The sequence below is a fragment of the Mesoplodon mirus genome (genome assembly GCF_964341445.2).
Source record: "Mesoplodon mirus genome assembly, chromosome: 11".
Taxonomy (NCBI): Eukaryota; Metazoa; Chordata; class Mammalia; order Artiodactyla; family Ziphiidae; genus Mesoplodon; species Mesoplodon mirus.
In genome coordinates this window covers 71,065,489-71,078,539 of record NC_138987.1, presented here as the reverse complement: position 1 = coordinate 71,078,539, position 13,051 = coordinate 71,065,489, and the positions used below count along the sequence as shown (strand labels likewise).

The 13,051-nt window shown below is 36.5% G+C and overlaps 1 protein-coding gene across 3 annotated transcripts in view; it reads left to right on the top strand.

Annotated features, from left to right (window-relative positions):
* The window catches only part of MDM1 (Mdm1 nuclear protein), a 29,704-nt gene extending 18,283 nt beyond the window's left edge, over positions 1–11,421 (top strand). For all 3 annotated transcript variants that reach the window (XM_082635244.1, XM_082635243.1, XM_082635245.1), the window contains 6 exons: positions 567–860; positions 1,887–1,999; positions 2,095–2,204; positions 7,237–7,489; positions 9,105–9,164; positions 10,400–11,421. In XM_082635244.1, the coding sequence (XP_082491370.1) occupies positions 567–860; positions 1,887–1,999; positions 2,095–2,204; positions 7,237–7,489; positions 9,105–9,164; positions 10,400–10,512 (943 nt within the window). In that variant the 3' untranslated portion in view covers positions 10,513–11,421. The remainder of the gene's footprint in view (positions 1–566; positions 861–1,886; positions 2,000–2,094; positions 2,205–7,236; positions 7,490–9,104; positions 9,165–10,399) is intronic.
* Positions 11,422–13,051: the final 1,630 nt, after the last annotated feature.

Below are 13,051 nucleotides of genomic sequence, written 5' to 3'. Positions count from 1 at the left end.
AGCAAATAAAATAGTTTTTGGTTTTTATAGTGTATTAATACAGCCATACATACCAAATTAACTATAAATTCTAATTATGTGACATCTGATTTTAAAAGTTCATCACAAAATCTGTTCTTTAACAATGACTTGAAAAGATTAATATATCTAAAATATAAAATTTGAATCCGCTTATTTGATCCATAAGTACACATGAGTTTGTGCACAAACCCTAACTGAGTAACTGAACAAGTTAGACCATGTGAGGGGGTCCTAGTTCATGTATGCAGAGGCCACTCGAGAGATACATGTGAGTTTTATCAGCAGTGGTGCAAGCATGTATGTGCGATGGGAGGAGTAGAAGGAGATAAATATACTTTATTTTGGAATATTTTAATAGACTGTAACTTTAACTTCTATTGTAAAATGAACTCTTAATTCGATTTTTTTCTTCATTATCTGGGCAAGGCAGTATCAGTGGGAAACAGTTGTGAACCATGGAAGACAATGACGGTCTTATTAAAATAAGTATCAATTAGAAACCTCAAACTACTCAATTTAAAATAAAACTTATTTTTGTTATGCAGAGATCCTACAAGCCATAAGACTTTGCAGAAATGTCCTTCTACAAAACTGGAAGAAAAAAGACCTATCTTGGAAGAACAGCCCCAGAAAACTACCACAGAGAAATTGGGTGTGTCAGATGCTCCCATACCTGTTAGAAGGCGTCTGGCTTGGGATGCAGAGAACACCACTGAAGACACACAGAAACAGCCAAGAGAGGAGGAGGAAGAGGAGGAAAGGGACAAGCAGGTTAATGTGGGAGAGCTAGAGAAGTTGGAAGTACAGGAAAAATCTAAAGCAGACAAGATAAAAGAAGGGTGAGCGTTTTAAATTAATCAGTATATAGACGCATTATTGTTCACAGTTAATATGTATTTTGTTTTGTCACTAATTAATTATAGTGGTTTACACTTTGGTTTTATGACTAATAAAAAGATTTTACTTTAATGTAACGAAATAGGCATTTCTTTATGGTTTATATAATTTGATTCACTCAGGTATTTGAGTCACCACTACTTGGTAATTGAACACTTGAACATTGAGCTACTTGGGGAGAAAGTAGTTAGGGTTATTTTCATTTATATCCTCCTAATTAGGATTTGCTAGATATCTCTGGAAGTATGACTTTGTGACTTGAAGAAAATAACTGATAATTCTTTACTATCAGATGGTTATACTACCAAAAAGAAAGAAAAGATGTTTTGTAATATTAAAATAAGTGATTTCCTACCAAATGTAAAATAGATAGCTAGTGGGAAGCAGCTGCATAGCACAGGGAGATCAGCTTGGTGCTTTGTTTCCGCCTAGAGGGGTGGGATAGGGAGGGTGGGAGGGAGGGAGACGCAAGAGGGAAGAGATATGGGAACATATGTATATGTATAGCGGATTCACTTTGTTATAAAGCAGAAACTAACACACCATTGTAAAGCAATTATACTCCAATAAAGATGTTAAAAAAATTTTTTTAATAAAATAAGTGATTTCTGCAAATAGCTAATTTCCATTGATTTATATGCAGATTGCTTTGGGGAGTGGTCCTCTACCATTGGTTATGGTATTTTTTTGTCCGTAGTCCAGCGCCCTTATTCATTTGTGAGTTTTGCAGCTAATATGGAACTTAGGTTCTGATTTAATGGAAGAATTCTCTGGTGTGTTGCTGACTTGCAGTGATCTCACCTCTTTTCCAATATTCAGTTACTCTTAACTGTGTGTAGATCTGTTTATTTTTTTCAGAAACAAAATGGCCTTCTCTTATAGGTTTATAGTTTAATTGCATAATGATGGCAAAGTATTTTTTATTATATTTTCTGGAGGACATGCTTCATAATTGTTTTAATTTGTAGGTCGGAGTCGTCTTCTGTGTCCTCAGGAAAAGGAGGCAGGCTTCCTACTCCAAAGCTAAGAGAACTTGGTGGAATCCAGAGGACTCATCACGATCTTACCACTCCAGCTGTTGGTAACAGGCAAACACTGTGCAGTTCTTATTTCACCTGCTTTCTCTACATGATAATTTAGTTTAATCAAAATATAGCATCTTTTGCATTTTTGCAGGTGGTGCTGTTTTAGTGTCTCCATCTAAAATGAAGCCTTCAGTTGCAGAACAGAGAAAAAGAATGTCCTCTCAGGATGGCTTAGAAACTTTGAAGAATGATTTTAGGAAGGTAAATATTTATATTTTGGAGAAAAACATCTCTTCAGGAAGTGATTATTTTAGTCACATGCAATAAGTGAATGAGAGGTTCAGATTTTAGAAAATTCTGCCTATCATATATGGAGATGATGCTCTTAACTTACTTTCAGAAGGCAAAGGCATTGAATTGTTTTTTTGGGTAGTGGCACTGTATTTCTGCTATACTTTCAATTTTTGTCAGTAGTGACAACAGGAAGAGAGAGAAGAAAAACAATACTATTGATTGAGCATCTTCTGTGGCAGTTTTGTTCCAGCTATGTTCCAGGTGCTGATTTAACACTAGAGATGTAGCAGTGAAAGGAGCAGGTAGAAATCCTGGCCCTCACTGAACTTACATTCTAGTGGAGGAGAGAGACAATAAACAGGATAACTAGGTAAAATACACAGTGTTTTAGATAGTGATAAGAACTAAGGAGAAAAATAAAGCAGGGGAAGTGAGTAGGAAGTGGCCAGGGAAGTTCTCACTGAGAGGGTAACATTTGAGCAGAATCTGAAGCAGGTGAAGGACTGACCCGTATTCATATCTAGGAAGGCATTCCAGGCAAAAAGAATAGCAAGTGCAAAGTCCTCCAGGTGAGAAGGTACCTGATTCTTTGAGGAACCAGCAGAGTGGAGCTGAGGGCAAGAAAAGGAGAATAGTATGCGCAGTGAGGTCAGAGGCATAATGAGGAACTAAATTGTGTAGGGCCTTATAGGTCATGGCAAAGACTTTGAATTTGATTCTGAATGAAGTGGAAAGCCTTTAGAGGGGCAGAGGAGTGATATGATTTGACTTGGGTTTTTCCAAGGTCACTCTGGCAACTGTATTGGGAATAGACAGTAGGGGTGCAAGAGCAAGGGCTTGAAACTGGTTAGTCAGTTACAATATCCAGGCAACAGGTGATGGTCATTTGGATCATAGCAGTAGCTGTACCAGGAGCTAGATTTGGTTATTTTCCATTGTTTACCCCTTGGTTGCTGGTAGGCAGAGGAGTCATTAAACTCACTGAACACAGTCATTTTTTTCCTTTCTTTTCTTACAGAAGCTACTATTATCATAACATTAAATCTGTAAGTCATTATGACTTATCAATGAACAGTGTTTATCAATGAACATTACATTGATAAACTCAAAATTAGTAACTAAAGGCAATGAATTATCCCTGTCATTCAGTTGCCCTTGGTTAATATCATTCTGTATCTCTTTTTTTTACCATAGGAATTAGGAAGACTATATTATATTATCCAGAAATATTTTCAGTGTTAACTTTTAATGACATACCTTGAATTGTGGGAGTGTTGTGGGGCAGCAGCAATTTGGGGAACTTCTGTGGGGAGGATCATAATAGCTAGCATTTACTGAGCACTTACTATGTCCTAGGCTCTGTGCTAAGTACTTTACATGTGTTAATTTGTTCAGTCTTCATAATGGTGGAGTAGGATTTGTCCCCTGGCAGTCTGTTCTCAGAGCCCACATTTTTAACCCCTAAACAACACTGTCTCACAAGACTTGAAAGTAGAATTCTCATGATATTGGTTTGATAGTCAAGTACCATCTGTACATTTTAAAAATGATATTAAAAACCCAAGTGTATGCTAGCTTACTTCATTCATTCAGCAGATGTTTCTTATCCATTTACTTACATGCTAGATGCTGTGGTTGTGATAATGAGCAAAAACAGACATGGTACATGATTTTGTTGAACCTACAGTCTTGTGAAAATCACACCCCCAAAAAAGTAAAATTAAAACTAAAAGTAGTTTCAAAGAAGTGTATAGTGCTGTTCTGGAAGGAATTGACCTAGTCATGGAGATCAGGAAGCTTCCTGAAAGTCAAGGATGCTTCTTTGAAGAAGTCATAATTGAGTTGAGATATAGAGGAAGAAGAAGAGTTAACCAGGTAAAAAGGGAGGGGAGGAGAAGCATAGCATATGCCACAGTCCCGTGGAGAGAAAGGGCATAGAGTTTTTCTGGTTTTAATTTTTTTTTTGATGTGGACCATTTTTTTAAAGTCTTTATTGAATTTGTTACGATATTGCTTCTGTTTTATATTTTGGTTTTTTGGCCACGAGGCATGTGGGATCTTAGCTCCCTGACCAGGGATCGAACCCACACCCCCCACATTGGAAGGTGAAGTGTTAACCACTGGACCGCCAGGGAAGTCCCATGGACATAGAGTTTTAAGAAACAGAGACCAGTACAGTGTGTGGCAGGAAGCAGGTGCAAGATAAGGCTGGAAGAGACAGCAATTTGAAAATTTCTTTCATCTCAAGTAAAATGGAAAACGACTGAAATATTTTAAATATGGGAGTGTTGTGATTGATTTATGTTTTGCAAGATCTCTCTGGCTGCCATGGAAGGCAAGAGTGGACTGTGTATACCTTTGAGAGCCCATTGCAGTAGTCAGATAGGAGCTGTGAGAGCTTGGTCTAAAGAGGGTGGGCATAGACGTGAGTGAAACTGAAGATTTGTGTAAGGGGAACAATGTCAAGGCCTGGAGCTGGGTTGGATAATGACTTCTAGGCTTCTGACTTGCCCAGCAGGATTGATGGAGAGTGCCACGCACTGAGTAAGAGAACTCTGCACGAAAGCCATCTTTGGAGGGGAATATCAGGAGTTTCATTTTCATTCACTCAGTTCAGAATTTACTGTGCTCTTACTATGTATCAAACACTGTTCTGGGATCTGGGGATTCATTGGTAATCAAGATAAAATTCCTGCGATCGTGGAACTTACATTTTCATTGGGAGAAGTAGACAAATGATTTTTTAAAAAAGAATTTCAGATAGTAGTAACTGCTATCAATTGAATAAAACTGCAAATGACCTCCAAGGGGTGGGTGAGACTGCTTTAGTTTGGGTCATCAGGACAGGCACCTCTGAGGAGGTGACATTTTAGCAAGACCTGGCTGATGAGGGAGGTGCCCATGCAGAGATCTGGGCCGGAGATTGTTTTCCAGGTACAAGGAACAGCAAGTGCAGGTGAACAACAATGAGCATTTCATCGAGAGTGAAAAGGCCCATGTGACTGGAGCCTGGAGAGAGCAGGGGAGAGGGTAGGGAATGAGGGTGGAAAGGGAGTGGGCAAGGGAGCTGGGTAAGGAGTGGGATGTTCTTCTAATGGCACTGGGAAGCTCTTGGAGGATTTTAAGCAGTAAAGCAAATATAGATCTCTGATACACTTGATAACTAAAATCACTCTGGCTACTCAGTGGAGAATGGGCTATACTGGGGGAGAGTAGAAGCAGTGAGGCCAATAAGGAGGCTTTTAGGTTCAAGAACAGATCATGAAGTCAGTTAAATTAAACCTGGGAACCCCATGTGTTATAATATTCAATAGATTTAATTCAGGTTTTAACAATAATGAAACCAATTTGACAGAAATTCCAAATTCTACACATATGTGTACAAAAAGAAAAAACCAAAAGAACGATTTTCATAAGAGATCCTTGTAATTAAAAAGGGAAGCAAGTGTCCCTGGTGGCGCAGTGGTTGAAAGTCCGCCTGCCGATGCAGGGGACGTGGGTTCGTGCCCCAGTCTGGGAAGATCCCACATGCCGTGGAGCGGCTGGGCCCGTGAGCCATGGCCGCTGAGCCTGCGCGTCCAGAGCCTGTGCTCCGCAACGGGAGAGGCCACAACAGTGAGAGGCCCGCAGCATACCGCAAAAAAAAAAAAAAAAAAGGGAAGCAAGTGGAAAATTTGTGGTTTTATCTTAGATCTTGATTTAAAAATATTTGTTTTTTGGATGAGACCCCAGGCTATCTCCCCTTTGAAGCAATAAGCCCTCTAATTGCAGAAAATGCTGCCTAAGGTCAGAAAGCAATGTTTTGAACATTACATTGATAAACTCAAAGTTAATAACTAAAGGCAACAATTACAAGGAATGATCAGGAAAGTTTGGAGCTATATTTGATTTTACTTGTTTACATTCTCCTAAAAAGTAAAATTATACAGGGACTTTTCTATTCATGATATATTATCATTGTGGAAAAATAGAAAATACTGACCAAACCAAAAAAGAAGGTAATTCATACCTACTGTTCAGAAACATCCATTGTTGAATTTGAGTTTAGATATATAGTGTATTTGTTTATTATACTGTAGATAAGTTTTCATAATATATTTTTCTCACCTAGCAATGTATTGTGAACATACTTCCATACCATTAATTTATAATCTGATTTTTAATTGTGACATGATGTACGATCTGTAGTTATACTATAGTTTTTTTTAACTAGATGCTTATTGTTGAAATGTATTTTTTAAAACTAGATGCCTATTGTTATTTCTTAGTTTTACTTTATTTTGAAAAAATGCTGTAAAGAAATTCATTCTTTACCTGCATTTTTGTTCATATTTTTGTTACCTATTTTTATGTAAATACTCCCTAAGTATTAATTGTGTGGTCAAAGAGCCACAGTATTAAGGTTTTTGCTATATTTTGCCAGCTCCCCTGGAAGGTTGTCCTACCAGTAACACTGGATAAGAGTGCCAGTTTTTCTACATCCTTGTCAGCTCAGGTTATTATAGTTTGTTTGTTTGTTTTCATTTATCTTTGTAATTTGGTAAATGAAAAATTACTACGTCATTGCTTTTATTTTGAAATTATTTGATTATCAGTGAGGTGTGGAATATGTTTGCTATTTGTAATTTATATGTATATGAATTGCTGATATGTATCCTTTTTCTACCTTTAAATTAGGTTTATCTTACTACTTTAAAAGAAATATTTATGTAACAGTGATAATAATTCATTGTCAGTCCAGTAAGTTGTATATTTTCCCCAAGTTTGTCATTTTTCTTTTATTTTTTAAATATTTACATATTTTTTGTTTTTATTTAGCTAAATATCTTTATATTGGTTGTTAGGCTTATAAAACCTTCCCCACATGGAGGTTACATAAATTTTCCCCATATTTTTTCCTACTGCTTTTATGGTTATATACTTTTATATGTTTAAATGTTTGTTTTGCTTATATATGTATACATGCATATATGTATTTTGTTTTGTTTTTGTCATTTAGAAAGAAAGCCGTGCTATACCCCTCCTCACTTCTCCAGCTGCTGGTCTAAAAACAATTGATCCCTTGCCTTTGAGGGAGGATTCTGAACCCAATATCCCCAAATTTGCTGAGACAACTCTTCCAGTTTCAAAAATTCCAGAAAATCCAACTAACACACCTGGGCAGTCTGCATCTCCACCCTGTGCCCCATCCTACTGGCATCCTTCTCGTCGAATTCAGGGCTCCCTGAGAGATCCAGAATTTCAGCATAATGGTAATTACTTGGATTTTAGTTTTTTGTCTATTAAAATGAAAGTGTTATACTGATAGATATAAAGGCGCTGAGTATATACTATATATTAATAAATTGTGTTATTTAGTTTTTTAGTTAATGTAATAGATTTCTTTAAATAGAAAAAATCTCATCTCTGGAACACTCAGTTGTGCTGTACCCAAGTTCACTTTGGTCTAAGTGTGAGGTGTCTCTCAAGTTCTTTCCCATAAACGTACAGGCAACCCACTAGGTGCCATAGCACCTCTGCCCCAGGCGTGACAACCAAAGATGTCTTCAGACATTACCAAATGTTGCCTGGATGTAGAATTCAAGGTCATAAAATATTTTCCTTTGGTTTTATTAGGTGTTTCTCTGCTGTTTTCTAATGTCCACTATTATTACTGAGAAGTCTGAAGCTCTTTTTATTTTTGATCTTTTGTATGTGGCTTTCTTTTTTTTCCTGGCAGCTCTTGGCATCTTCTCTTTATACCCAGTGCTCTGAAATTTTATAGTGGGTCCCTTTTCATTCATTTTTCTAGTACTCACTAGACCTTTTCAATCTGAAAAGTCATGTTCCTCAGTTCTGGGAAATTTTCTTAAGTTATTTAGTCAGTAATTTCTTCCCCTCCACTTTCTATTTCTTCCTTCCAGCACTACTATTTTTCAGATGTTGGACATGTTGAACATGATATTTTCTTATCTTACCTCTCCTATTTTCCATCTCTGTCTTTTTGTTTTAATTTGAAAGGGTCACTAATTTTTATCTTCTACTTGAGTTTTTAAATGATATTTTGCTATATTTTTAATTTCTAAGATTTTTTAAACACTACATACTCCTTTTATACAGCATCTAGTTCTTATTTCATGGATGGCATGTTTTATCTGTTTGAGGAGATAAATGATATATATAATATCCCTATTGTGAATATGTGCCCCCGGTTGAATCCGGTGTCCTTCAGTCAAAGTAGCTCTGATAAACCTTCTCTAGCAATGAGACCTCCATTCCTCTTTTGGGAGAGTTACCCTGCTGTACAAATTTGAAGAAGGATCTGGCAGACTTTTGTAGGAAGACTTTCAACTAGATTCCTGATTCAGTTTTACCTTCGCTCCAACTCTCAGTGGTACTCAGAACTCCCAAAACCCCAGCCATCAGGGGAGCAAATTGGTTGCCTCTTGGTTTCCCTCCTCTGCTGCCTTAGGATTCAGCTCACTTGGCTATGATGACCACTCACTGCCCTTCCATTTGCTTTCCCCTTTCCAAAATTTTGTTGCTGTTTTCTTGTTTCCCATTTTTGCTGTCCTGTGGGTTTATATCACTTTTGTAGATGTGTGTAGTCCAACTGCCATCTTTAAAGAGAAGCTTAGTATATTTCTTTAAAGTTAGAATAGATCAGTATTATCATTGAAAAGAATCCCAGGAGATTATCCATTGTTTGTTTACAAATTTGCTAAGTACATTATGAATTAATGAATGGCCCTTTGGCAGTAATTTCTATTAAAGTTATAAAATTAATACATTTTCTGACAGCCTACCTTCACTTAGAGTTGACTATAAATAAGATACACTGTTGGGTGGCTTTGAAGGATAATTTCTTCTGGCTTTTTTTTTTTAAAGTGGGAAAATCAAGGATGAACAATTTCCAGTTACCTCAGCAAGAAGCCTTTAATGATGAAGGTATTTTAATAGTCAAAGAACACAGGATAAAAGTATAATGTTTTATTATATAGTAGTTCATAATAGTATGATTTTACATTTGGTTAGCACTTTAGAGTTTACAAAGTACTTCCACAGATGTCATTTCATTAGAACCTTGAAACCCTGTGAAGAGGGTGAAATTATCCCCATTTTATAAACGAGTAAACTGGGAAATAAGCCTTGAAGAATCTTTTTTAAAGCAAACAGTTGGCAAGAGATTGTGCCTAGCATCACACCTAAGGTCAGTACTCTGTTTTACACCCTGGGTAGCTGGTGGCTCAGGAATTCGGCCTAGCATTATATCCATCATTTTTTTCATATGTCTGTATATTCTTAAAATATATATAATTAGGGAAAATGAATTTTTTTCTTTCGTTTGACAAATTCATTTGCTTCTAATAGTGGCAGGAGGAATTTTGAATTCTCAATGTTGAACAACTGAAATTACTATTTTAAATTCACCCTAAGAAGTATGAAATTACTGAATTTATAAATTTCGAATTTGAAAGTAAATTTGAATTCATACTTTATGTATTATAGCTTCACACACATTATAGGTTTTTTCTTAGCAAGTTTGAGACTTTTTTCAGAATTCCGTGAGCTGGAAATCACGTTGCTATGTTTTGAAATGCCAATATCTGGACACTTTGAATCCAGTTCTGTTTTCTTTTTAATGGAAGAACAGTGTTTACAAATAACTTGATAAGAGATTTGCTTGCTCAGATTGTGGAATTTCACTAATAATGAAGGGTAACGTATTAAAGTCAGACATTATTTCTACATTAAGTGAAATTATTTTAGAAATGTGATGTGAGTACCATGTTAAGGTATGGCATTTCATTTTTAAAACATTAAAGTTCTTCTGCTCAAACAGCTGTGCTTTTTAAAGTAGGACAAGACAATATGATGATGAACTGTTTCCGAGTAATACTGAAATCACGAGTGTTTAGGTAATGACATAGTGGGATTTCAGGAAGGAAACAGAATGCTCATTTAACATTAAAATGTTTGATTTCTAAATATGATAAACTTGGAAAATTACTGTGAACTATCCTAAAAATGTTGATATCTTATATTTTAATAGATTACTGGTTTCTGACAGAGTCAATATTGACATTACAAAGCTTGATGCTTTTAATTTGCTGTTAATGTTTTGAAACATAGTATTTTTATAAGACATATTTTTTGTACTGAATATAATTCTTTCGTTGCAGATGAGGACAGATTATCTGAGATTTCTGCTCGCTCTGCAGCTTCTAGTCTCCGGGCTTTTCAAACTCTGGCACGAGCTCAGAGAAGGAAGGAGAATTTCTGGGGCAAAACATAATTAGACATACACCTAGTTAAGTTGCTTTTATCTAGGGGAACCACTGGCATAATCTTCTTTATTGCTTTACTATGTTAAGACTGCAAGTGTTTGGATTTTTTCTAACATTTCCTACCTAAAAAGAATTGTTTGATTTTTCAATAGCCAATTCAATTTACTTGGAAAATTTTTAACATAGGTTCATAAAAATTTAACTTTTGAAGAATTCGTTTTGCATCTGTCCCAAAGTACAAAGACATAGAGTATATAGTTCTTCACATGTTCTAACTTGTATTAGGTGTCAGGGGTAGCTGGTAGAATTGTGAATTTCACCTATCCAGAGAATATTCTTAAAAATGAATAAAGTGAAGTAAAAATTAAGATATAAGTGTGAACTATACATCCCCCCCAAGATTGGCTTTATGTATGTTTACAGTTGTAGATGTCATAAAATGAATTTGTTGTTCCTTTAACTTTTTTTTTTTTTTTTTTTTTTACGGTACGCGGGCTGTTGTGGCCTCTCCCGTTGCGGAGCACAGGCTCCAGATGCACAGGCTCAGCGGCCATGGCTCACGGGCCCAGCCGCTCTGCGGCATGTGGGATCTTCCCAGACCGGGGCACAAACCCGTGTCCCCTGCATCGGCAGGTGGTCTCTCAACCACTGCGCCACCAGGGAAGCCGGTTCCTTTAACTTTTGCTGTGGTGTTTATTTTTATTTTAGTACCTTCTGTATATGGTTACAGTGTTAAAATAATTGTTCTTTAGATTGAAAATACCAGCTTTTGTATATACTTTTCTTATTTATGTAACAAAGTTTGCTGAGAGAATATGTATATTTTTGATCTTTGTGTGTATTCTGTTTGTATAAGGACTTTGGCTTACATTTGAATAATGTCTGAATTTTGAAAAATTATTTGTATAATGGAGAATTATAACTTTGTAGACATTTTGAAATAAATATTGATCAAGTGTTTCAGTTCTATTTGCTTCAAGGGTTTCAAGGGTTTGGCTTCTCTAGAAAGTTATTATCTGGAACAAATAATTATTTTTTAAAAACATTCTACTCACAACAACTTAAACACATACTTCTTTTGCAGCTGTCCAAATGCAGCAAAACTGAGTCCACAATGTTTTTGCACAAATGTAGGAAAAATGTAGAATTTCCAAGGCAAACTCATTTTTAAAAAATTTAACACAAACTTTTTTTTCTTTTTTTTTTAAGAACTTTTTTTTTGTTTTTGATTTATTTATTTTTGGCTGCGTTGGGTCTTCATTGCTACACATGGGCTTTCTCTAGTTGCAGTGAGTGGGGGCTACTCTTCAGTGAGGTGCACAGGCTTCTCATTGCAGTGACTTCTCCTGTTGCAGGGCATGGGCTCTAGGTGCACAGGCTTCAGTAGTTGTGGCTCGCGGGCTCAGTAGTTGTGGCTCGTGGGCTCTAGAGCGCAGGCTCAGTAGTTGTGGTGCATGGGCTTAGTTGCTCCGTGGCATGTGGCATCTTCCCAGACCAGGGCTGGAACCCAGGTCCCCTGCATTGGCAGGCAGATTTTTAACCACTGTGCCACCAGGGAACATCCCTAACAAACTTTTTGACTATACTTCTTTACTCTTAGGATATGTTCTGTGGTCTTACTCTTTATCTTGCAGGTCATGATAAACAATTTTCTAAAAAATACGGATTTCATAAAATATTTACAATAGATAGAAGGTACTGAAGATGATACACAGAATATTCATGTCTGTTGGTTAGAAAGCAAATGAACAGTCTCTTCTAAAGTGCTTAATTTGGTCGAGTGCTTTTGCAAATCACTTATTCACAGTAAGAGTCTTAAAGATCTTATGTTACCATGAGGTTATAAAGAACTGTGGTCATGCAAAGTATTTGCTTACATTTCACAGACCTTTTAAAAACGTTTGTTGATTTAAAAACTAAGGCACTAAAGATGGAAATAAAAACTAGAAATTAGTGTATAATTGGATTTTAGAACACAGAACACAGATCATCTTGGCTTCTATGCAAATGTGTACTGAGGCATATTAATTGTAAAATAAATTTGAAACTATTTCTCTGGAAGCTTAGACATATCATTGTCTTCTTTCTAAAGAGTTCGTTAGTTTAGTTGGTTAGCATAGAGTTTTCAGTGGCTGACCGGTGATCTACAGTAGAGAGAGGAATTATAGCTTGCTTGCAGGGAATTGTGCATAACACACTGTCTGTTTTATCTAAGCCAGGGTGTAGAATCTGGATATACCCGTTGGATAAGTCAGACCACGAACTTGGTCTATCAGGTGTTAAGATGGATTAGGGTATGGTTCTCATGAGGCTGAGGTCATTACCCCAGCCTCCGCATGACACTTTAGCTTTGCAGTATACTTCTGACTGCCTCTTGAAAGCCCTATTCAGAGGCCCAAGGAAGAGAATAGTGTTGAGGGATCAGTACTATTTCATCATTCTCCCTAAAAGAGCAACTCAGAGGACATGCATTTGAGTTGGTGAGTGGTTTTAATTACATGAGAAATGCTCCATGAGATTTGCTGGCATCTAGGAGTTGTTAATTCA